The 25832-nt window shown below is 39.8% G+C and overlaps 1 protein-coding gene across 1 annotated transcript in view; it reads left to right on the plus strand.

Annotated features, from left to right (window-relative positions):
• The window catches only part of LOC131065509 (phosphatase IMPL1, chloroplastic), a 177356-nt gene that overhangs the window by 88300 nt on the left and 63224 nt on the right, over nucleotides 1-25832 (plus strand). Inside the window, exons 5-6 of the mRNA XM_059219071.1 lie at nucleotides 24329-24386; nucleotides 24458-24510. Coding sequence (XP_059075054.1) covers nucleotides 24329-24386; nucleotides 24458-24510 — 111 coding nt within the window. The remainder of the gene's footprint in view (nucleotides 1-24328; nucleotides 24387-24457; nucleotides 24511-25832) is intronic.

Raw genomic sequence — 25832 nt, forward strand, 5'->3', positions numbered from 1 at the left:
CCTTGTCCAAAGGACAGGAGCGATGGGAGACTTTTACCTCGATTAGCAATGTTTGGACGTTAAAAACTCTTGCAAATTGTCTTCAAACGATGCCTTGGACCATATGCTATCTTAAGACGTCTTGACTTAGCTTGATCTTGAAGCAAAACAAAGAATCCAAAGCAAATCGCTCTGGTCCCTTGGAGAGGGACAGGAGCGATCTAGTCTCCATGCTCAAAATGATGATCATTTCACGTTCAAAACTCTTGTTTATCATCTTTTTACCATACCATGGACCCTCCAAAACATTGCAATGTCTTGTCCTTACGTAAATTTTGCATGGATTAATCTAATATATCAATATCGCTCTAGTCCCTTCCTGAGGGACAGGAGCGAAGTTCATCATAACATGCTTGTTCTTGTTTGTACCAACTTGCAATCATCTTCATTGCGTGGAATGATGTCCTTTCGACCCTCTTGGTAGCTTGAAACTTGCTTGTCTTTTGAAATCGATGCTTTAATAGAAATATCGCTCTGGTCCCTTGGAGAGGGACAGGAGCGATCTAGGTCTTTATAGTGCAAATCCTTCCATGTGATGACCTTTGCAACGTTGCGCTTGATGGAAATGCCTTGAAATGTCCTCGCCACCCTTCGTCCTGGCTTGGATCGGCCTTGAACCTTGGAGGGACGACCTTGAACTCTGGAGGGACGCATCATCACCATTGTATCGCCCTGGTCCCTTGGAGAGGGACAGGAGCGATCCTTCCTTTGTGACCTTCATCTTACTTTGCCAGGTTCCAAGTTTATATTCAACGGAGTCGTCCTTCTTCACTCTATCCGCCCATGCCCTGACATTGTTTGTAATTTTGTAACAAAGGCAATTATATCAAAAATCGCCCTGGTCCCTTCCTGAGGGACAGGAGCGAACTAGGCATTTAGCACTGGCATGGACGTCCAAAAAATCTTCAAATTATATTCAATGTGCTCATCTCATGTTCTCCTTTGTTTTTGAACGTAAACTTGCCTCGACCCTTGTCTGGATTTTGCAAAATGAAGGAAATCGCTCTGGTCCCTGGGAGAGGGACGAGAGCTACAAGGTACCTCGCCCTGGTCCCTTGGAGAGGGACAGGAGCGATTTAGTCAATATAGGTCATTTTCCTTCGTTTTTTGCATCTCAAATTATATTCATTTGGCAAAGTATCTTCCTTCGGACGTCCTCAAATCATTAAGTTTTCAAAATCTTGCAAGGATAAGGCGAAATTTGAATCGTAGCTCCGGTCCTTCACTGAGGGACAGGAGCGATTTTCCTCCTGGAGGCCTTTCTGCGCTCATGAAAATCTTCAATTTATATTCAAATGAAAGATCTTGTCGTTCTTTATCACTTCAAACGTAAAATTTGTCCGGACTCTGCAAGAATGATGAGATATCTGAAAATGAGCTCCCGTCCTTCACTGAGGGACAGGAGCGATTTTGCTCCTACAGGCCAAAATAACAAGATTTTTCACATTTTAACACTTCACGAGGGAAAAACAAATCAATTCCGATGCCCAGGATCAAACTTCAAAAAAGTCAAAATTTGGTCAAAATATTCAGTCAGACAAAATTCATATTGACGGTCAACACTTAGACAAGTTTAAGCTCTGCATGAACATTCCAATTGAAAATTAGACCATTTTGGCGAAATCATTGCATTCAAAATTTGCATTCTGGAAAAGAAAGCTCAAAAGTTCTCAAAAATGACTGGATTTTGGCTTGAAAAGGCAAGATTTAAAACCCTAAGGCTTAGCCCTAAATCCAGACAACTAACTGACTAACAAAACCCTAAAAACGAAAGCGAAAACAAGTGAAAAACAAGCAAAAAGAGGGGGTCCCCATTTGCGATGGGGCGATGTGTGAAATGGTCACAACAGGTCTCCACTCCCAAACCCCCACTACTTATTGGGATCTTGTCATATAAGAAATTTGATTATAATGAAGGGGTCTGGGAGTGGAGACCAAAATCAAGAACTTAGACAACTAAAATTATCACTATTAAATGCCAATTGATAGAGATAAATGTTAAATATTTAACTATCAATCGACATTTAATATTTAATTTTATCACTACCATTTTGGCATTTTGCATTGATCAATCATGAAGTATGTAGTTAGCTTACAATGCCTATTGTTATGTTTGATAATATTGGTTATCTGGTAATGTATTAATTGTCCAAATTAAGTTGTCACTCTCAAGTAGTTATATGTGTCGGTTGGTTGACGGTTGTGTTCCTCTTGGCAATCGTCGGGTTCTTTAAATATGTTGTGTAGTCAAGGAAGGTAGTATGATAGAGTCAGATCAATTGTAATCCTTGGCCGACCATATCTGGTCTTCTTCTTTGTAATAATTTTGTGTGCGAATAAAGATATATTTTACTCCTGTATCTGGTACGCGTTGTCATCTTTATTGTTACTTCCTATATTGAATTTATCAGATATATTAATAAACATTTGGCATCGTTGCCTTAAAAGAAACTGGGTCAGCTTTGAGTGGTTCATGCCCTTAGATCCCAATAAAGGCGAGAAGAGGCCATAGGGTGGTCCAAATCAAGCGATCTCTAAGGATTGTAGAATAAAGAGAACGAAGAAGAAGACTACGAGAAAAAAATGAGGAAAGTCCAGCCGAACAATCAGACAATTCATCTGTACAGGCAACGTCGGACGAGGAGTATGAATAGGGAAGTCCTATACTCAGACATATTCTGTCGTCTATCCATTTCAGGGGAAACGAGAATTGGAGGATTTGAACCGCAAACCCTCAGACTAAGGGAGAATAGGAATGAGTTAGACCCTAGAAGTACCTAGAGTGTTGGGGACATTGGAGGCATACATGTAGAGGATGCATGCATGGACGAGAATGCAAGGAAAGCACTGGAATGTAGCGGTCAAAATAGGCCACCCAAATTTGGCATACAAGGGAGTAAGCACATGAGAAAGATGGCGACTCTAACGAGTCTGAATGTGGATCGACAAAAATTGCCAAAGTTCACGAGGAATGGGTTAGAGGATCCTATGAGGCTCTACAAGACGTGTGAGACCATTTGGATTGCAAGCGGTTAGGAGGACAAGGACTATTGGCTGAGAGCGTTTCCAACAACTCTATGAGGCATAGCCATCGATTAGTTCATATGACTCGATGCTTCATCCACAATCTCCTGGGATGTGCTGAAGAAGACTTTTGAAACCAAGTTTAAACTACTACGGGATAACAATGAGATTGTTGCCGAAATTTACAACATGAAACAAGGGAAATATGAGAACTGTTGTCCTCATTTTTGTTTCCAAAAATGAAGGACCATTACATAAAATTTTTGTGAAAAAATGAAAAGTTTTACTCTATGGCATGCTTCCCGAGGCAGAATTTCGACTAATCCTTAGACTGGCTTAATCCTCAATCCATCCACGAACTACGTTTCGAATTTCGTCGCATTTTGGGTTCGTTTGCTATGTCTTTCCTTCAATTTCGGGTTTTAAAATCCTGACTGTAGGTGGAGAATTTTCCTTGAACTGCAAATTTTAATGATTTCCATTGTTTTGGTCTTTGTAGGGAAATTTTTAGCTTATTACATGTGCACTTTATTAAAAAATGAAAACTTGTAATTTGTTTTAAATTTCCCCTTTATTGTTTTTTGGCTTTTTCAGTTAAAATAGGGATTTTTTGGTCAAGTTACAAGTAAACTTGTATCTCTCTCCAAAAACCCCTACTTTAATGGTTTTTACATGTAATAGGGATTTTAAACCCCTATTACATGTGTGCAAGTAAATTATGACTTGTTGTAGGGGTTTTATTTCCCCTTTACAAGTGAATAAAACTTGCATCTCTCTCCAAAAACCCCGATTTTGCCTTGTAATTGAAAAAGTGACAATTTAAAACTTGCACTTTGGTCTAAAAAACCCGATTTTGCTTATAAAGTGCATTTTTGACATTTTAAACTTGCATTTTGTTCCAAAAATCCCAATTTTGGCTTTGTTGAGGAAAAAGTGAAAATTAAAACTCGTTATATCTTCTCAAAAACCCGATTTTCACATGTATATGCAAATTCGAACTTGTCTTTGTCTCCAAAAAACCCGATTTTCATTTGGAAGCAAATTTGTTGAAATTTTCAAGCGATTTTTGTGGAGATCTTCTAGGAAGGAGAGGCGTTTGGGATTTCATCCTATTCTCATGCATTTGTAAACACTTATCACGCCATTTGGGGTTTGCATTTACTGATTTTTTTTGGTCTAAATCAGCAACCACGTGGTCCTTTGAATCTGCATTTTGGAGGATATTTTCTTTGCAAATCAGCAAACTCCTAAATCGTTTTTACCTCTCTTACCTAGGCGTTGAGTTTGTGAGAAGTTTTCAGTCATTTAATGGGCCATTCAAGAAGGTTTGAATGCCACGTTTTTACCACGTGACCCTCCTTTGGCTGCGTTTTGAAAGGATTTGATACCATATCTCCATCTCCTCCTTTGGTGTTTTGCTTTAGCTCTCTTGGGTGTGTTCTCTCATTGGCATTTTGGCCCTCCCAATTTGGGTTTGCTGCCACGTTTTTCAGTTTGTGGCATTTTTGCAAAAACGTGATAAGGGTTTAGCATTGCGGATTGTTTCTATTTATTGGTTTGTCTTCTTCATTCCAAAGATTGGTTGCATCTTTTGGAGAAGCATTTTCAGTTTCATTCAAGGTATGTTTTCCTTTCTTTCTTGTTTCATTTTATTATTTTCTTGCTTTCTTAGTTTTCCTTTCTAATTGCAAATTATGTAAATTTGTTGTTCTTCCCCCAAAAATCGGTTTTTGTGAGAGAGATTTTCCCCTTGGTATGCAATTTTTGAATTGTATTGTTCTTCCCCATTTTCCCTCTTTACTTGTATTCGGGATTTTAAATCCCGATAACAAGTTGGCTGGAAATTCTTGTTCTTCCCTTACGGTTAAGGAATTTAACCATTTTTGGTTAAAATTCCAAGTTGAAAAGATGTGAAATACCCCCCCTTTCAAATTTGGGTTTTAAAAACCGGATTACATGTTGAAAAGTTCTTCCCATTTTTATGAAAATGACATTCCTGGATTTTCCCATTTCTATCCATTCATGTTTCCTATATTCGTACTTTCCATTTTTCGTCATTTTCCGCAAGTCAAATTCTCATTTTCCATCCATTTCTCCATTTGCAAATTTACAAGTGTACTTGCATTCAGGTTTTAAAACCCTGATTGCATGTATGTTCTTACCAACTTGTATACTTGCAAAAATTTCCCCAAGATCCGAAATTGGTCAAAGTCAAGTTTTTCCCATTTCCATATATTTCCCCTCTTCCTTTCACAAAATCCTGAAGTTCAAGAATCGAAATTTTTCCCATTTGAAGAAGGAAGAATGTTATTTGCAGCTAACTATGATGTTGCCTTAACACTTTTAAGTCTTCATCACAGTATTCCAGGTTTCCAATCAATGTCTGATTTGCCATCATCTCAGGTTCCAAAAAAGATGAAGTACAAGTATGACAAGTATCAGAATGAGGTGGCACCTTCCCAAGTTTCCTCCCCTTTGGATCATATTAGAGACACAGAAATAGACCACGTGGATATGTTAGAGTTTGTCAAGAGGGTGGAAGATCCACAAGATAATAACATGCAGCGGCTATTGGACAGCCATATTCATCATGCGTCTTCCTTCCCGATGGCTGCCCTAGAACCTGAATATGTTCTCGCCTGCGCCCATCATTTTGACAAAGAGACAAGAGTCATCAAAAATGATGATGGCGAAGCAATAATTCGTCTTGATGCAAATACGATCGAGAAGGTCTTCAGAATACCTCCTGCACCTGTTTACATGGAAATCTCCAAAGAAAGTGCAGCAGAGTATTACGTGAAGAGGGAAAAAGATTGCAAGCGGCATATCAACAGGTGGATCCAAGAGCCCGAGCCTCCTTCTCAAGGTGGGCGAAGTTGTACTACTGCGATTTCAAATGGGAGATAGGAGACACCATAACCCTTCTTAGCAGGATGATGGGCCTTGAACATTCTAATATCTTTGAGCCATGGATGTACCAGTTTATCATGTTCATAAGGCAGTCTCATCACATTTCATGGGGAGAAGTCATCAGTGATACCTTGTGTGAATAACTTGCAGCAGTCCCTTCTACCATGACTTTCTACATGAACTCGTATTTGGTATACTTGGCAGCATCACTTAGACACTTTCCAGGTTTTTCTACCAAGGGTGATCGCTCACTTATACCAGTCTAGGAATATTATGATCAGATGCCTTTGAGACCCAACAGACTGCATTTCAGAAGATTCCAAGATGCATTCTTCAGATATTTCATGTGTCAGTTTGACAGAACTCTGAGGAACAAAAGAGTATCAGATGAGGCATGTGAAAGGGTGAGCGAGTATGGATGCTTGTTTCTATAGTTGCCCACCTTCACCTATATGAGAATTGGATGCTATTTTGGTCAGCCATATATGCTTCCTAGATACCCGACTGACAAGATCATTCTTATGGAGTTGGGAAGATAGATCATGGCTGTCCACACTTTTCAGTCTGCTAGACACAAGGTTGGAATGAGGATCTCCACCATAAATCCATTGAAAATTGACTGGTATTCCCTTGTCACATCTGTAAAAGCTAAGGCCATGGAGACTGAAATGCAGGAAATCAAGCTCAAAAGGTTTAAACCTAGAGTTGATTTTGATTACAGGGGTATGAAGGAGAAGATCAAGAAATCCTTTGTGCATGTGCATTGCATTGAGGACATCTGGGTAGATCTTCGCACAGAGGTCGAAGTACTAAAGATGGATTTCTGCAGGCTCACTGTTGAGCAAATTGTTGATTTGAATTTGGTGGATATCCCACAAGGGATGATTGATGATGGGCACATACTTGATCCTGAATACATTTCTCGGAGGGTTGAGAAAGCTCCACTTCCTTTGATCCAATGGTCACACAAAGAGTGCATATCCATCCTTGAGAGATTTTAGCCTATCTTGGCTAACACCAACACATGGCTGAAAAATAATGCTGTTAGACTTGTAAAAATCAAGGTTGGAAAAGAAGATGATTCTACAGGGCCTCTTGGACGTAAGTCTGAGATTCAGGTTGACAACAAGGAAGGTGCATCATCTTTGGGCACAAGGATCAAGTTGCGAGTTAGTCAGGTATTAGTGCTTCCTCTTGAGGAGATGATAGTTCGTGGGAAGGAAAAATCAGGATTTCATGTTCATGTGATCGATCTGGATAATTCAGAAAAAGGGCAACAATCTGATGATGTTCCTAAGTCTCCAGTTTCAGAGTCGCCTCATGAGATCATTCCTCCAGTTTCCATTGAGACGCCTCTTTCTCCTCCTGATTTGCTTGTGGATGAATCTCCTCAGAATGCCATTCCCATTTCAGCATACGAGCCACCTCCTGATCATCAACAAGAGTCACTGTGTTGGATGTTCTTGAGGATATTCCTACTTGCATTCAGTTATCATAAATTGATACTCCCACTTCTGATTTTGAAGAATTTATGAGGGAATCTACTTGACCATTGGTATCTGAGCAAAACATGGTCGCTGTCCAAACAAATATTCCTCTCAGGATGACCACGAAGATTCAAACAGAAACTGCTTCTCCTTTGCCTACAACTGCTACTGAAGGGGAGTTGATGACTTTGCCTCCATGGCTCAACTCTTTTACTCCGAAAAGTAAGAAGCAAGAAATCTCACCTCATGCCTTTGATTATCAGCAACTGAAGAGACTAGATCCAAAGTTGCTAAGAAGAGCACTTGAAGAAATGTCAGCTGCCGATTATAAGGTTACAAGGATAGAGTTGGGCAAACAAATGCATGAGGTCATTAAACATGATGCTCAGTTTTCCGTAGCTTCGTTGATACAAAGGTGTGATGAACTTTCAGCAAAGAAAGACAAGCTAGAAGAGGAAAACCGACAACTTATGGCAGGCGCTCATAAAATCACAAAACCTGCTGTTGAAGGGAGTAACTCCATAGGTTCTTCTGGTTCTTAAGAATCAATTTGTGGAGTGGAAAGGGCTGCTCAGAAGGTACAAGCACTAGATTCCTGGGTTGATCAGCTTCATGATCTATGTGCACAGGCAATGAAAGACATTTTTCAAATGATGTCTAAGTTAGAGACCTTTGAGGAGAAACAGGATCAGACTTCTAATACTTTCAAAATGAATCTGGAAAGTGTTGAAGAGAGTTTGACAATCTGATGTACCATGCGCCAACAACAGCTGAGTGTTTTATAGGAGCATGCCATGATCTCTTCCAGGGTCATGTACTTGGAATTTGAAGAGCTCCTGGAAAACAAGGCCCTTGTTCTTAAATCCCTCATTGAGGAGATCGGTGATGCAAAGAGATTCCGGGTTGAAGTTTTCCGAGATATTGTCTCACATTGTGAAAGGGCTTGTTGCAACATAGTAAGTCAGGATGGAGAGCTAATTCCAGAAGAAGAAGTTTTTGCTGATTTACAGATGAGGATTCATAATGAATGGAGGAGCGAACAATTCTCGGCCGCTTCAATTTAGATATTGATGAAACACCAAGCCTTTTTGCAAGATATTCCAGTCCATATTAGATAAAAACAACTCTGCTTTCCTCCAGTGTCATGACACTATTGTGAAGACCATGGTTGTGGCCAAGAACAAACATGAACCGAATACCGAGGAACTGCAAATGAGCATCCAAAAGTTTAAAGGATTCGTGTCTTCACGTGCAGCAACTTAAGTGTTTTTCAACAGTGAGTTGTATTTTCCCACTTTTGTAATCTTTAGTTGTAATTTTGTTTTGACAAGTTACATGTAAAAGTATTTTTTGTAAAAAGAAAGTTAACACATTACTTGCACTTTTGTAAGTACATGTAAGGCAACTACAAGTTGTGTTCAATTAAGACTGTATTTGGAATAAGTCTTAGTTAGTTATTGAAGTCTTAGTTAGTTATGGAATAAGTCTTGGTGGTTGAGAGAATCTCTCAAGTTAGTTAGGATCCTCCCACCTTTTTCTCAAGGCTCCTGTTCTATAAATACTTGAGGGGTCTATTGTAATCTTTATCTTTTTGAAAGCAAGCAAAAACTCTGTCAAATTTGTAGCAAAGAAGTCTTTGAGCTTTTATGTGTAAATTGAAAGATTGAAAGGAATAGAAGAAAATTACTCAAGCTTTGAGTCTTTGTGCTATATTCTTGAGTTGGTGTTCCATATTTCCTTCTTTGTAAGTGTTTCTTTGAGAGCTTAATCGAATTTGATTTGCAGTCTTTGAGCTGCAAGTATTGAAGATTAATTTAGTTAAAGTAGTTCTATTGGAAAAAGTTTTAAGCCTTTGTTCTTACACTTGTTCTTAAACATAATTCAGAAGTAGATTGTGTGGGAAATTGCTGAGAGTCTTTGAGCTTACACTACTTCTCATTGTTTTAAAGAAGAAAAGAATAAGGTATTTCAGTCTTTGAGCTGTCATAACTTGTTCTTTATAGCATTAGTGTAGAAAAGGGTAGATAGGACTTCATATAATCAAGTCTTTGAGCTTGATATTGTCGTCCCATCCCGGAGGAAGTGACGGAAGTCTTTGCGCTTTCAGGAAACTTCATTTCCTTTCTCATTTCATTTGAAAGTGGTTACTGCTGTTTATATTCAATTGGTATCCTTTTCTGTGAAGAGAAAAGGATATTGTCTTTCTTGAAAGTAGAAGAAAGATTGCTGTCCCATCCTATTTTATTTTTAAAGTTGTAGTTAGATAGGGGGAGCCTTCCCTCAATTAGGAGAGTTTTACTCACATGCTGTGGTTGAAACCACAATTTGGTATATTTCCCCAAGTGTACAAAATTTTCAACCAACAAGAACGTATAAGCTTACAATCATAGGCTCAAGGAGTTGCTGAGTAAGATGGAGAACCAGCTAGCCAACGGGTTGAACAAGAGGTGGTTTGTGGAGGGACTTATCCCCTCGTTGTAGAAGAAGAGGAAAGTACTGCCTCCGTCCTCATACATCGATGCCTACAATCGGGTGATGGACATTGAGAGTGAAAACAAAACATGCTCTCGAGGGAAGGGTAAGATTGACGATGACGAGAGCACCGAAGGTAGTAGTGATGAAGAATCCAAAACGGTTCAGGCCCTATGATGGGATATGATGAGAATGATGAAAGAATTGAAGGTAGAGAAAGAAACCAATAAAGAAAGTAATGAACTGTGGTGTACTGAGTGCAAAATTGAGGGGCACACAAAAGGTAATTGTCCTAGAAAGATGTTTTGTGAGATTTGCTAGTTGATGTGTCATTCAATAAAGGAGTGTCCATATAATTTGAAGACTAGAAGTATGCAAGTACTCTTCACATAGGGAGAGTCTACTCCATCAAAACCTCATAATGTATCGCTAGGTGGTTATGGATATCAATGAGGATGGTGAAATCAAATATAATACGACTCTAGAGGATGTCCTATCATATAGTGTCCACTATGTAGCAAATGGGGACACTTGCGAGAGACTGCCAAAATAAGAAAGGCAACATACAACTATTGTGCAAATGGTGTGGACTAAGTGACCATGAAGACACCAATTGCTTGAAGCAAAAGGGTATTAAGATGCTGGATGTGAAGGAACCAGACAAGGTAGTTTTGGCGATCATGAGAGCGTAGACGAGGAAGGTGTACTCATAACCTTCTATGGAGAAGGAATGACTCTGAGAAGTTAGAGTAGAAGTAGAACAAGTGTTGGCGAAGGAACAAATAACCTCCATTGGAAATGCAAGTATGTCATTGTGATTGGAGTCAAAGAAGAACATAGTTTGCCAGGTGCTACAGACAACCATACCCATCAAAGAGATAGACCTTCAAACTATATTGCAACTGGGAGTGGCAATTACCAACACGATTAGTGACGACACAACCAAAAACAATGTAAGCCACAAGAGGAACCGACGGGGAAACCACCATGTGAAGGGAATGAAGCCAATGATCCAATGTTGTTGACAGTGAGAATTGGGAAGAAGCCAACCGTCGTTAAGATGGAAATTATGGGGAGGAAATTGATAAACACCATTGGCAACAGTGGCTCAGGAGTAAATGTATTGTGAGAAGATACTTGGAAATGCCTCAGAAGACCAATAATCTAGCCGTTGACCTTCCACTTGGTAGGTGCCAACTAGCACGACATCAAATCATTGGGAACATTTATGGCACAAAAGTAATGATTGGGACACAACAATATTTCTTGGACTTCGTAGTCGTCCTGTTGCAGAAGGTGTACGACGCACTCCTCAGGAGGGGAAGGCCAATTATTGCCAAGGCGAATCATAATTGGAAGCGGAACACACTCTCCATTGAGAGTGAAAGGAGGAAGTACATCATTGACCTGAGAAATCAAGCGGTCAGCAAGGAGTTGGCATCCTTCAAATTAGAGTTTGAAGATGAAGAGTTGCATATGAACGAAAGAAGGAAATGCGTGGAACCAAATGATGAAGGGGTGCTCGAATTGGAAGATTGTTTTGAAGATGAGACGAGTTCCTTGAATGGACTGTTTCACTAGCAAATGGAGGACTTTGAGGTATTTCCATAAATGTGTAATTTTCTTGAAGTTAAAACTCTCTGTGAAGAACAACTGAAAAAAGCGTTTAAAGTTATGGACGATACATCTGATAGTATCGCTGCACCACTTTCCAGTGAGACAACCTTGGAGGTGCTCGCCACCATGGACGCAATAGTCACACTAGGAGAGTAGGAAGGAATAGATGCAGAGGTGGACGAATGGCTTAGCCAGCATGAGGAGACATCGGTCGCCCCTCCCCAACCATCGTTGAGACTCTTGAAGGATTTGGAAGTCCCACTAGTTGTAGGGAAGCAGATTGTCCAAAGTGAAATAGAGCATGAAGAGTCAGGGAGCATACGGTCCATGTCATTGAGTTTGTAGAGATAGTATATGTAGAGGAGCCAAGCGGCCATGCCACACTAGAGACAAGCACTGTTTCTTGGCAAGTGAAGGTGAAGGCCAAGGTATCAGTAAATAGGGAATCAGAGGGCTCTAGTGAGATCGAGACACAAGACTTAAACATTCAGATTTCTAAACCTGACTGCAATGATGTCTTGGGAACACTGCAAAGATACTTGTCTCAACTCGAGGATATTGTCTTAGTGACACATGAGGTGGCAGAGATGTGACAACAGTTAGACATTGGGCATGCGCCCTTGTTGGCCAATGAGGCAGAGAAGATTTTGCACTTAATGCAAGGAAGTTCTTCGGTTGTTTCACATCCCACGGATGGCTTGCTATAGAGACCCCCGAGATGTAGGAGGCATGGGACCTAGTGAGGCCCACTACAATGGGTAAGCATGGTTGTGTACTCTTTACACTCCATGGCATGGAGAATTGCTTTTGGGATGTCTTCTACTGGATTAAGAAAGCACACACTTCCTTGGAGGAAACTGAGGCAATGAAGACAAAGGCACTTGCATAGGAAGAGGCTGCTTGGTAGACTATGAGGAGGGAGTTATTGGCTCAGATAGCACTTATGCAGGAGCTTGCTTAACAAACACAAATCATTATTTTTGTGTGGCAGCATAGTATGATTTTGGAGGAGCATTTGTAGCAGCAGCAGATTGTCTTGGTAGGAAAGGATGTCAGGTTGGTAGAACTGGAAGTGCACCAGGAAGCCATGGTTTGTGAAGTGGAGAAATACAAGAAGGATTTGAAGGATGCCTTGCAAATAGTGAAGTCACAAGAATGCTGGTTGGTAGCAAAATGATGTCTACGGCTCCGTACAGAGCAAGTGAGCAACTTTGTAGGCTTTCTACTGCAGGGGCTACATCCATTTTGGTGTCTCCTATTGGTGTAGGAACGTCCTCTCACCCTCCTGCTTCTCAATAATTTTATGTTGTCAATCCCCATTTTGTTTTTCGTTGTTTGGAAGACGACTTCATTAATAGTAATTCATGAATTGTCTCTTTAAATATTAACCTCCACTAGATGCTAACCAACACGACCTCAAGCCATTGGGAACATTGATGGCACAAAAAGTAATGACTGGGACACAATGGTTTATGTTGGACTTCATAGTCATCCCATTGTAGAAGAAGTCATACAATGCACTCTGTGAGAGGGGGTGGTTGATTACTGCCAAGGTGAAACATAATTGGAAGTAGAACACACTCTCCATTGAGAGTGAAGGGAGGAAGTACGCCATTGACCTAAGAAATCAGATAGTCAATGTAGAGTTGGCATTCTTCGAATCAGAGTCCGAAGACGAAGAGTTGGGTATGGACGAAAGAAGGAAATGCACTAAACCAAACGATGAAGGGGTGCTCAAAGTGGAAGATTGTTCTGAGAATGAGATGAGTTCCCTGAATGGACTATTTCATTGGCAAATGGAGGACGATGAGGTATTTCCATCAATGTGTAATTTTCTTGAAGTTGCAACTCTCTGTGAAGAACAACCGATGAAAGCATGTAAAGTTATGGATGATACATCTGGTAGTGCCGTTGCACCACCTGCCAGTGCCGTCGCACCACTTGCTAGTGCTAGTTGCCATGTATGCCACAGTCACACTAGGTGAGCAGGAAAGAATAGATGCAAAGGTGGACGATTGGCTTAGCCAACATGACGAGACATTGGTCTTCCCTCCCCAACCATCGCCGAGACTCTTGGGGGATTTGGAAGTCTCACCAATTGTAGGAAAGAAGGCAGTCGAAGGCGAAATGGACCATGAAGTAAGATTCGGGGAGCATACAATCCATTTCATTGAGTCGGTAGAGACAGTCCATGTAAAGGAGCTTAGTGGCCATGCCACACTAGAGATTGCCACTATTTCTCGGCCGGTCAAGGCGAAGGCCAAGGTACTAGTAAATCGGGAATTGGAGATCCAGTGAGGATGAGACACAAGACTTAAACATTCAGATTTCTAAACTTGACCACAATGATGTTTTGGGAACAATGTAGAGATACAAGTCTCAACTCGAGGATATTGCCTTAGTGACACATGAGGTGGTAGAGATGTCATGATAGTTGGATGTTGGGCATGCACCCCTTGTGGTTGATGAAGCAGAGAAGATTTTGCACCTTTCTCAAGAAGGGTGTGAGAGGGAGTTATTCAGTTGTTTCACATCCTGTGGATGGCCTGCTATGAAGACCCCCGAGATGCAGGAGGCATGGCACCCAGCGAGGCCCACCGTAGTGGGTAAGCATGGTCGTGTACTCTCTGCACTCCATGGCATGGAGAATTACTTCCAAGATGTTTTCTACAGGATGAAGTGAGCACACTTCCATGGAGGAAGTTGAGTGGTGAAGACATAGGCACTTGCAAAGGAGGCTGCTCGAGAGACTATGAAGAGGGAGTTATTGGCTCAAACGACACTTGTGTACGAGAGCTTGCTAAATAGAAACAACTCACTACCTCTGAGTGGCAACGTAGTATGACTTGGGAGAAGCAGTTGTAGCAACAATAGATTGTCTTGGTAGGAAAGGATGTCAAGTTGGTAGAACTAGAAGCATGTCAGGAAGCCATGGTTCATGAAGTGGAGAAATACAAGAAGGATTTGAAGGAAGTCGTGCAAATAGTGAAGAAGTCACGAGAATGCTACCGGTATTAGCACGAGATCTATGGCCTTGTATAGAGAAAGTGCAACAGCTTTGTGAGAGGCTTTCCACCATGGGGGCTACATCCATTTCAGTGTCTCCTATTGGTCTAGGGATGTCCTTTCACCCTCTTGCTTCTCAGTAATTTTGTATTGTCTAGACCCATTTTGTTTTTCGTCGTCTGGAAGACGACTATATTAATCTAATTGATGAATAGTCTCTTAAAATATTAACTTTCTTTTCAAACTGTATGATGCCACCTCAATTTCATCAACATTAAAAAATTTATAAACACTTGGTGTGCTACCTGTTGATTGCAAGGAAAGCATAGTGCGGAAAAACGCTTCCCTAATGTCAATTTGCAAGGGAAACAAGACTAGTGTGTTTTATAACTTTACAGGATACTAAGATTAGCATATACGAAACAGAGACAATGTCAGAATTCAAACATACACAGAGATAAACACCATGAATTTATGTGGGAAACCCTTTCGGGAAAAAACCCACCATCGACAACAAGATCACTTTATTCTCAACAAAGAAACTTTACAATAAAGTCTGTTATCACAGCACAAATGTTCACTCTGATCACTTCGGTTACACACCACAGTATACGGCTTATCATCAAAACAACAGCCATGTTCGAGTCTCTTCTTGGCTTCATATACATTTTCATGTCGATCGCTCAACTGTCAGTTTGCACCAATCAGTTAGACATCTAAATGTTTGCGTTGTTTTGCATTAGTGAGAAAACAATTATCCCACATGCATCTAGGAATCAAACCAGTTCGTATTCAAAAAACCCCGGCTCAGACAAGTTGACTCCATCGAGTATCGGGAAGACAAACAATCAACTATCCTCAACGTCCGATCTTTCTCTCTGCGCTCTGCCATGTGGCACCCCCTGATTGGTTCTGGGTCCCTGCTCTGACATCTTAGCATGACCTCACTATCTGCCCGGAATTCTTCTTTGCCGCTGGGTCGCGATGGAAAGTCTCACGAGCAATTTTCCATTGCGACCTAGTGACCACCGTCGGATCTTCTGCGATCGTCATCCGATCATTTCAATCTGCTCTGCCTTTAATTCGCCTTAGCCGCTCTCCTGCCGGGTCCCACCACTTGGTCGCCATGTCGCGAGGAATATACTAACGAGTAGTTTCCCATTGCGACATAACAACCACTATTGGATCAACCTTGATCGCTGTTCGATCATCTCCGATCTGCACGACCCTTATCTCGCCTGGACCACTCACTTATGCCAGGCCCCACCATGGTTGCCAAGTCATAGGAAATAACATACGTGCATCTTTCCATAATGGTAAAGCGATGACTGTTGGATCAGGATCTAAACTGCAAGTCTTTTATCCTTTCGTCCATCGGATAACTGATGCTACCCCGATGACCGAAGACGACTTCGTCGGGTCATTGGGATGACTTCAAACCTGCTACTCCGAGCTCCGATATGTTGAGTTCATCGGCAAAGGATATACCGATAGAGTTCATAGATTTTCTTCACACTGTTTCATCAGCCAGAGTTAACCCGATCAGTATGAACAAAGGTCAAGTAAATTAGAGGCATAATTCCAATGAACTCCCACTTGACGAGGAATTCACTGGACTGCTTGGGCACTTTCCAAACATTATAGAGAGGGATGGCTACTGAGACCCATCGAGTTAGAACACCACCTAAACTTGTGAGTGCTCACCGGTTTTGTTAATGCGTCTGCAACATTTTCTTGAGTGTCTACCTTGTTCAGATTAACCTTTCCATCTTCTACCATGTCATGCACAAAATGGAATTGCACATCTATATGTTTAGACCTGGCATGGTATGTAGGATTATTCGCTAAACATATAGCACTCTGACTGTCACTTCGCACTTCAACCTGCCCAGCATCAAAACCAATATCTGTACTCAAACGCCTGAGCCCAACAACTTCTTTACAAGCATGTGTGGCTGCCATGTACTCTACCTCTGTAGTGGACAAAGCGACTACAGACTGACTGTTGCTTGCTCATCCAACTTATTGCTCCACCATTCAAAACAAAAACGTATCCACTGGTAGATCTTTGGCTATCAATGTCCCCTGCCCAATCAGAATCTACATAACCACAAATGCTGAGAGTTCTTTTTGAATCATTCAGATTACCATGATAACATAATGCAAAGTCTGAAGTACCCTTCAGATATCTGAAAACTCTCTTTACAACATCCCAATGCAGTCTTCCTGGGTTTGACATAAATCTGCTTAATACTCTGACTGGTTGGGCAATGTCTGGCCTTGTACAAACCATTGCATACATCAAGCTGCCAATAGCACTTGCATAAGGTATACTCTTCGTTCCCTGCAAAATAGGAACAACCTGTTGTTTACAGTCAGACATATTAAACTTATCAAGAACACTAGTGATGTACTTTCTCTGGCTGAGCCAGAGTTTTCTCTTAGACCTGTCCCTCTTGATCTCCATTCCCAGAATGTAGTTTGCTGACCCCAAATCTTTCATTTCAAACTTCAAGGATAATTGGGACTTCAAGTCTAAGATCATACCTCTGTTATTTCCAAGGAACAACATGTTGTCAACATACAAAGCAATAATAAGGATCTTATCATCTTCAACCTTGTAGTACACACAATGATCGGCTTTTGATCTCACAAATCCCAAGGACAACACAAATGTATCATATTTTTGATACCACATTCTGGGAGACTGTTTCAAACCATAAAGAGACTTCTTTAGTTTACATACCAAATGTTCCTTACCCTTTTTCACAAAGTGCTTAGGTTGGGACATATAGATTTCTTCTTCAAAGTCCCCATGAAGAAATGTTGTTTTCACATCCATTTGCTCGACTTCCCAATCATATGCAGTTGTAAGTGACAAAAGAAATCTAATAGATGTCAGCTTAGCTACAGGAGAGAAAATTTCTCCATAGTCAATACCTTCCTTTTGAGAATACCCCTTCGCGACCAATTTGGCCTTGTACTTGTCAATGCTGCCATTTGGACCATACTTCCTTTTGAAAACCCATTTACAGCCCAACGACTTTTTGCCTTTAGGTAGGGATACCAGATTCCATGCTCCATTCTTGTCCAAAGATTTCATTTCATCATTCATGGCTTCCAACCAAGAATCTGAATTTGACATATCCATGGCTTCTTTTATAGTCCTAGGCTCATCAATATCAGCAAGTAAAGCATAGGCACAATTTACATTCAACATTGAAAAGTTATACCTATCTGGGGTAAACCTATCAGGTTGTCGCCTCTCTCATGTGGATCTTCTTAACACTTGTGGTGAGGCTTCATTTTGTTCTTCTTCTGAACTTTTAGAGCTACTTGAACTCTCTTCATTCTCATCTTCAGGTATATCTGGAGTTGTCACTTCTTCTCCTAGTGGAAATTCAACCACATCCTTCTCTTTTTCCTTCTCTGTTGGTTTATCTATAGACATAGGTTTCAGCTCTCGGAAGATGACACTTCTGCTGCACACAACCTTTCCAGTCTTAGGATTCCAAAGCTTGTATCCTTTAACTCCAACTCCATATCCAATGAAAATACATTTGACTGCTTTGTTATCCAATTTAGATCTTTTAACATCAGGCACATGTGCATATGCCTCTGAACCAAACACACGAATGTGTCTTAGAGAAGGTTTCTTACCAGACCATGCTTCCATAGGTGTCTTGTCTACTAACGTTGCCGTAGGTGACCGGTTCAATAGGTAACATGCTGTAGCAACTGCTTCTGCCCAAAACTTTTGTTCCAGTCTAGCATTACTCAACATGCTTCTTGCTTTCTCCATTAGAGACCGATTCAACCTTTCAGCAACTCCAATTTGTTGTGGAGTATAAGGCGTAGTTTTATGTCTTTTAATTCCATGGTCTACACAGTACTTGTCAAAATCTGTATTGCAATACTCACCACTGTTATTAGTTCTTAAACATTTTATTCTCCTTTTAGTCTGATTTTCAACCAAGTTTTTAAATTCCTTAAACTGACTGAACACTTCTGACTTATTGTTCATAAAATAAACAAATGTCCTCAAATAATCATCAACAAAGGATACATAGTACTTTGATTTAGACAAATAAGGTACATCCACTGGACCAAACACATTAGAATGCACATAGTCCAGAATGTCAGAAGATTTATGAGGATTTGAATAAAATTGAACATGGTTTTGTTTTCTGTATATGCAATGTTCACAGAAATCAAACTCAAGGTTACAATCAGTAAGTCCTTCCAGATTTTTACTCTTTAAAGTTTTCAAACCTTTTTAACCAATGTGACCAAGCCTATAATGCCAGAGCATTGTCTTTTCTGTAGGAAGTTTAGCTTCCATAGAATTTACATCATATGTCAACTCGGTAGTTCTATCAGATTTCTTAGTGACTATATTACAGCACACAGGTTCAACATTTAACTTGTACAATGTACCAATGCGTTCACCCTTAGCCAAACTAATAGACCCTCTAGTCACCTTACAACCACCAGACACAAATGTTACCTGGACTCCAGCATCATTCAGCTTGCTTACAAAAAGTAGGTTTCTTGCCAAACCTGGTATGTGTAGAACTCCATTGATTCCCTTTATTCTCCCATCAGGAAAATTGGATTTTAATTTTTCCTCTCCCAACAATCTCCAGTGTTGAGTCACTTGCTAAGTACACCTTCCCACCAGCATACGGTTCATACTTTGAGAACCACTCCTTGTGAGATGTCATATGGAAAGATGCCCCTGAGTCAATCAACCACACATTGTCAGAAGCAGGCACTACTAGAGTTGCTACAAAGGCGTCTGCATCACTGTGAGAAGATTCATTATTAGAAGAGTTATTTCTCTTCTTCTCCTCTTTGCAGTCTGTTCGAATATGACCCTTTTGTCCACAGTTCGAGCATTTCACCTTAGACTTCTTTCCAAGAGACTTGGACCTCTCTTGAGACTTGGACTTGGACTTCTTCCCTTTCTTCTTGTCTTTGTCCTTTGGTCTGCCTCGAACAAAGAGTGCATCTTTTGTCGTCTCAGAAGACTTCTTTCTCATTTCTTCTGACAAAAGAGTATTGACCACAATATCCATCTTGAACTGGGTTGTAGTACTACCAATGGCCATCAACAAATGTTCCCAAGAATCAGGCAATGAGCATAGCATCAACATGCAACGTTCTTCTTCTTGAATAGCCACACCGACGGATGTCAATTGAGCGAGAACCATGTTAAACGCATTCAAATGATTTGCCAAGGGTGTTCCCGCATCCATTTTCAGAGAATATAACTTCTTCCTAAGGAAGAGTTTATTCACCGAGGTTTTGCCCTGATAGATGTCTCCTAACTTCTTCCACAAATCACTTGCAGTCTTCTCCTCATGTACGTTCAACAGAACTGAGTCTGCAAGGCTTAGTCTTATGATTCCTCTGGCTTTCCGGTCTGCTAAATCCCAATCTTCTTACCTCATGCCTGAAGGTTTCTGTCCACTCACTGCAATCCAAAAATCTTGGTCAACCAGCAGGTCCTCAATTTTAAGTTTCCATAACTCAAAATTGGAGTCATTGAACTTCTCAATATCCATTCTTCCAGAAGTGCTTGCCATCTTAATCTGTAAACAAGTAGACACACTAACAGACTCCCACTGAAAAAAATTAACATAAAAAACCAACCCTACCCACAATGATAACACAACTGGCCAAGCTCTGATAGCACTTGCAAGGAAAGCACAGTGCGGAAAAACGCTTCCCTAATGTCAATTTGCAGGGGAAACAAGACTAGCGTGTTTTATAACTTTACAGAATACTAAGATTAGCATATACGAAACAGAGACAATGTCAGAATTCAAACATACACAGAGATAAACACCATGAATTTACGTGGGAAACCCTTTCGGGAAAAAACCCACCACTGACAACAAGATCACTTTATTCTCAGCAAAGAAACTTTACAATAAAGTTTGTTATCACAGCACAGATGTTCACTTTGATCACTTCGGTTACACACCACAGTATACGGCTTATCATCAGAACAACAACCATGTTCGAATCTCCTCTTGGCTTCATATACATTTTCATGTCGACTGCTCAACTGTCAGTTTGTACCATTCGGTTAGACATCTAACTGTCTGCGTCGGTCTGCATTCGTGAGAAAACAATTATCCCACATGCATCTAGGAATCGAACCGGTTCGTATTCAAAAAACCTCGGCTCAGACAAGTCGACTCCATCAGGTATCGGGAAGACAAACAATCAGCTATCCTGAATGTCCGATCTTTCTCTCTGCGCTCCGCCATGTGGCACCCCCTGATTGGTTCCGGCTCCCTGCTTTGATGTCTTAGCACGACCTCACTATCTGCCCAAAATTCTTCTTTGTCGTTGGGTCGCGATGGAAAGTCTCACGAGCAATTTCCCATCGCAACCTAGCGACCACTGTCGGATCTTCTTTGATGGCCGTCCGATCATCTTGGTTTGCTCGACCTTTAATTCACCTTAGCCGCTCTCTTGCCAGGTCCCACCACTTGGTCGCCATGTCGCGAGGAATATACTAACGAGCAGTTTCCCATCGCGACATAACGACCACCATTGGATCAACCTTGATTGCCATTCGATCATTTCCGATCTGCACGACCCTTATCTCACCTAGACCGCTCACTTATGCTGGGCCCCACCATGGTTGCCAAGTCGTAGGAAATAACATACATGCATCTTTCCATAGCGGTAAAGCGATGACTGTTGGATCAGGATCTAAACTACAAGTCTTTTATCCTTTCGTCCATTCGATAACCGATGCTACCTTGATGACCGAAGATGACTTCGTCGGGTCATCGGGATGAGTTCAAACCTGCTACTCCGAGCTTCGATATGTTGAGTTCATTGGCAAATGATATACTGATAGAGTTCACAGATTTTCTTCACACTGTTTCATCAGCCAAAGTTAACCCGATCAGTATGAACAAAGGTCAAGTGAATTAGAGGCATAATTCCAACATTGATGCGTGAAATAGTATTGCTACTCTTTCGGTCAACACAAAATAGAATGCTAAGTATCCTATCTTCTCTTGAATAAGGAAATCCCTAATGTTGTTTTAAATGATCAAAGGGGACAACCTCAAGGTTCCAAATGTCAGGTCTTGACGGTTTAGGATAACTTAGTAGTAATGTGTTTTGTTGGTAAACACGAGGGGACTTATGAATGCAACAAGATGGTTTGCATCTGATGATGCCTCCGATCTAAAACTTGGAAAAAGTAAAAGAAAAAGAGATAGGGTTTAGAAATCCTAAGTACAATGAAAGTAACAGTTGATGCTATGGGTAGACAGATTTCAAATAACTAATTCTTGTTTTGCCAGAGACACCCTCACAACTTCACAAGAATAGTGCAAGCTCCAAGGAAATGAACGATTTTTAGACTGGAGGGACATATTTAGGTACCCAATTCTAGCGCAGCTTGAGACGAACACCTACAATTGAATTAAGCATGATAAAAGGGTTCAGACTAGCCATACACAGAGACCTACAATCAGCAAGCTCCTAATGGTATGAATCTGAAATCAAATCAGATACCTTCGCATTTCACCATTAAAATCATTGAACTTTAACTCTAACTGACCAAATGAAAAGGAACCATGCAAATAGAAGAGAACAAAATGACAAACACCATACTTCAATGTTTCATTTATTTGTTCTAACTGCCATTACAACAATTTCTTTCCAGCAGTCATATTCTATTTTACTTCTAATCTGCAAACTGGCTAACTATTCTAGCCTCTAATGATCTAAACCCTAAAAAATCTAACAAATTCTAACCCTTTTACAAAAGAGAGGCACTGGTCTTTTATAGATTTTACAATTTGAATTAGTGGCCAGGAGCTAAATCATCCAGTGGTTGCAATCTGCCTTCTACAAGCCTGACAACTTTAGCCCAAGCCTAGTAATTCTCGGAAGTTCCCAACTACCACTTTCAACCATTTTCTCAGCTACCGAAAATTATTTGACATGAATTTTACAAATCAGGTAGCTGGGAAATAACTAACTTGTGTCCCTTTTGTTTTAAATGCATTAATGGGGACCCACAGGTAGTTATCTTACCTTAAAGCAATTCAGTTATTTTTACAAATAAATTGACTTTCTGGAATCTCCAGCTGTGTATTTCTGAGTGTTCTACTGATGCCTTTTAGAGACTCACAATAGCATCACTTTGGTCTTGATGTGCTGTGGTTGTGTCTTTCATCTATAGCCTTGACTTTCAACTTGTTGCTAGTGGTGACAAAGGTCCTTCTTTGGTTCTGTTCTACGTTCAGCTTTGCAGCATGTTCTTCATCGGCATCGCTTCGTGGTCGTCATTTTGATCTTGCGTGCTGCTTCTGGTGGCGTTGATCTACAAAAAATGAGTTCAACTTAAATTAGTTACCTTGAAATATTTAAATAATTGTAGCAAATATTAGATGCTTTCAAGGCAACGTCGGGCTTCATTTTGACCGTTACAAGAGTTTTGTTTTTGTTTGCCTCAATTTTGTTAATGCGCTTGTGCAATTTAAAATTTTCACGTCATTTTGGCTCGGTATTCCTTTCGGATTTTACAAGGCAATATAGAGACCTTTGATTTTAAAACATTAGGTCTTTTGGTATTTTTATCGGCCTTTTTGAGGGGTGCTGAAAATGCTTTTACCTTAAAATATTCGATCTTCCTCTTTCTTTTTTTGTACTGCAACCAAACTTTCATGTTTCATTTGGCAAATGAAGGGATATCTTTTGTGTATTTAGTTTTACAATGCTTTAAATTTTTAACTATATATATATATACATTTAAAACTAAATGGGGTGATGAAAATGCTTTAACCTTAAAAATTTGCCATACCGACGTACACGTATCCCGTATCCTGTACCCATACCAGCAACTTAGTAAAAAGTTTTTGATAGCAATAGCAAAATGGATGCCCTTTTCCCTTTCCAACTCTTCTATTATATCCCCCTTTTTAATTTGGAGCTGTGTCTAAAGGGAGTAAGTGGATTGACAACAATTGATTTTCTTTGGAGCTTTGTCAAAGGTAACCATAGGAGATACAAATTTTAACTAGTAAGGAGAAGAAAGTCCCATTGTTGGTACACTAGTGTCTCAAAAACCAAATCGACATGCTTGGTTGGCTGGGACGTGCAAATCACTTTTGTTGTTACCTTTTACTGAGAGGGTTTATTCCAAAGATGTTTGAAGCTTTATCATCATTTTTAATTGGAAAAGAAAAAGCTTCACTGTTCATGTTTGCTGCTTCTTAGATGGCTTTGCCTATATATGATTTCTTCTGGTTCTCATTTAAGTCAAAGAGCCATCATCTCTTGAGAAGGGGAAAAATACTTATTGACAAGGTCATTGTTATCTTCTTATTGATTGTGCTTCTTCATGACTTTTTGGACTAGAATAAATAATTCCTGATGTTGAGGTGAAGCATTTTTTTGGCAACGAGATATTTCATATTTTGGACTTTTGAATAGTTTTTTTTTTGTATAGTGTTTCTGAATTTCTAAGTTTTGGTGTAAGAGTCGAAAATTATGATCTTTCATTTTTCAATTGATACTCTTAATCACTTGAAGCTTTGGCCTTCCTTATTTATGGGCAGGCTAGTGCTGTTCAGGTCGGCCAAAATCTACCAAGCACTTCATATTGGTCAATGAATGATATTTATTTTTAGGGTGTAGCTTATTCTTCCAAGCTGTTTTACATGTCTTCTTTGTTGCATTGCTCACTGGATATGGTTAAATTTTGGGTGTTTTTTGTGCTTTATTTGACACAGGTAGAATTTGCTGGAGGACCACTATGCTGGGTAACTCGGAGCTTTTCTGCATCCGCAGGTATATTATATTTCTTAGAGAGATCTATCTCGTATGCTTATCTTGTATCTTATTGTTGGAATTTTAATTAGGAGGTGGAGCATTTTGCAATGGTCAGCCAATTCATGTTAGCTCTAGTGATCAGGTATATAAATATATATCTTTTTGCCCATCTTTTAAATTTATCTTCTTTACATTTAGTCTTAACAGATATACCATCAAGGAAAGTGTTATTCTTATTAGGATTCCCTGTCATAGCAGAACCATTGTCTTTAATAAAACTGGAAGAAAGGACCAATTAAGGACTTTCAGGGCAGGGTAAAATATTAGGTCCGGCAAGGAAATAAACATTACTCAGGTTCATTCCTAATAGAAATGATATTTAGTATGTTATGCATATTCTGTGATTATTGTTGATGTTACAGCTACCTTCTCCTAGTTATTTGTAGTGGTTATATGAACATTATTTGAAAACTCTCGGAATGCATTTTCAGATGATGTGGTTGTCATTCCATGATCTTATTCTAATTCCATTGTTCTCTTAGCATATCATGCAAAGTTTTAAACTTAAATCATGCACGTTATGATGTGGTTCTCATTCCATGATATGAGATTCACTATTGCAGCTTGGGTTGTGTAACCGGGTCGATAAAATATTTAAGATTAAACATAGACTAGCTATCTATAGTTGTTTGCACTTAGAATAGGGTCATTGTATATACTATTTTGTATTAATATATCAATATCTTTCTTGTTTTATGAATCCGTCTTCATTTTAGTTAGAGATAGGTTTCTTTTGAAAACTGTTAGGTTCATTGTCACTCTATTTTAATGAAGTGAAGGGTTTTGACTCATAATATCTCTACTTAGGATAAATCTTCATCCATGATAAGTTTGCATTTTCTTTGACGTTTTTGTGCATTTGATCATATAATGACTAATGAGCTGTTTTGGTGTTTGTGATTATGCTGTTTTAGTTGTTCAAACCATAGTTACAATCATAGATGGAATACTTGTAGAATACTCTCGTGAGTTTTTTTGCTGGGCGAGTATTTACACCATTGAATCGCAGAAGAAACTCGCCGAGTTTTTGGCAAAAACTTGACTGCATTAAAAAAAAGAGGCCCAAACATCTCAAAAAGTTATCTAATTTTTTTTTCAAGTCAGTCTCAGTCTCTTCATCATAATATATACATGAAATATAATATTTAAGTATAAGACATATTGACTTATGCTTTAAGTTATATTTCATGTATATATTGGTAGGATGTTTGAAAGTGGTTTCTGGTCTCTAGGAGTTATAATGCAAATTCTAGGTTTTAGAAGATCTATATTATTAGACTTAATCAAATTTCAGTAATCAGTAGGCTCCTATTAGCATTCACTAGTTCTCTATCTCACTCACTTCATCTGCCCCGAATTCTAGACCTATCTATCTCCCTATCACTCTTCCTCTATCCCTCTCTC

Source organism: Cryptomeria japonica, chromosome 4 (genome assembly GCF_030272615.1).
Source record: "Cryptomeria japonica chromosome 4, Sugi_1.0, whole genome shotgun sequence".
Classification (NCBI taxonomy): domain Eukaryota; kingdom Viridiplantae; phylum Streptophyta; class Pinopsida; order Cupressales; family Cupressaceae; genus Cryptomeria; species Cryptomeria japonica.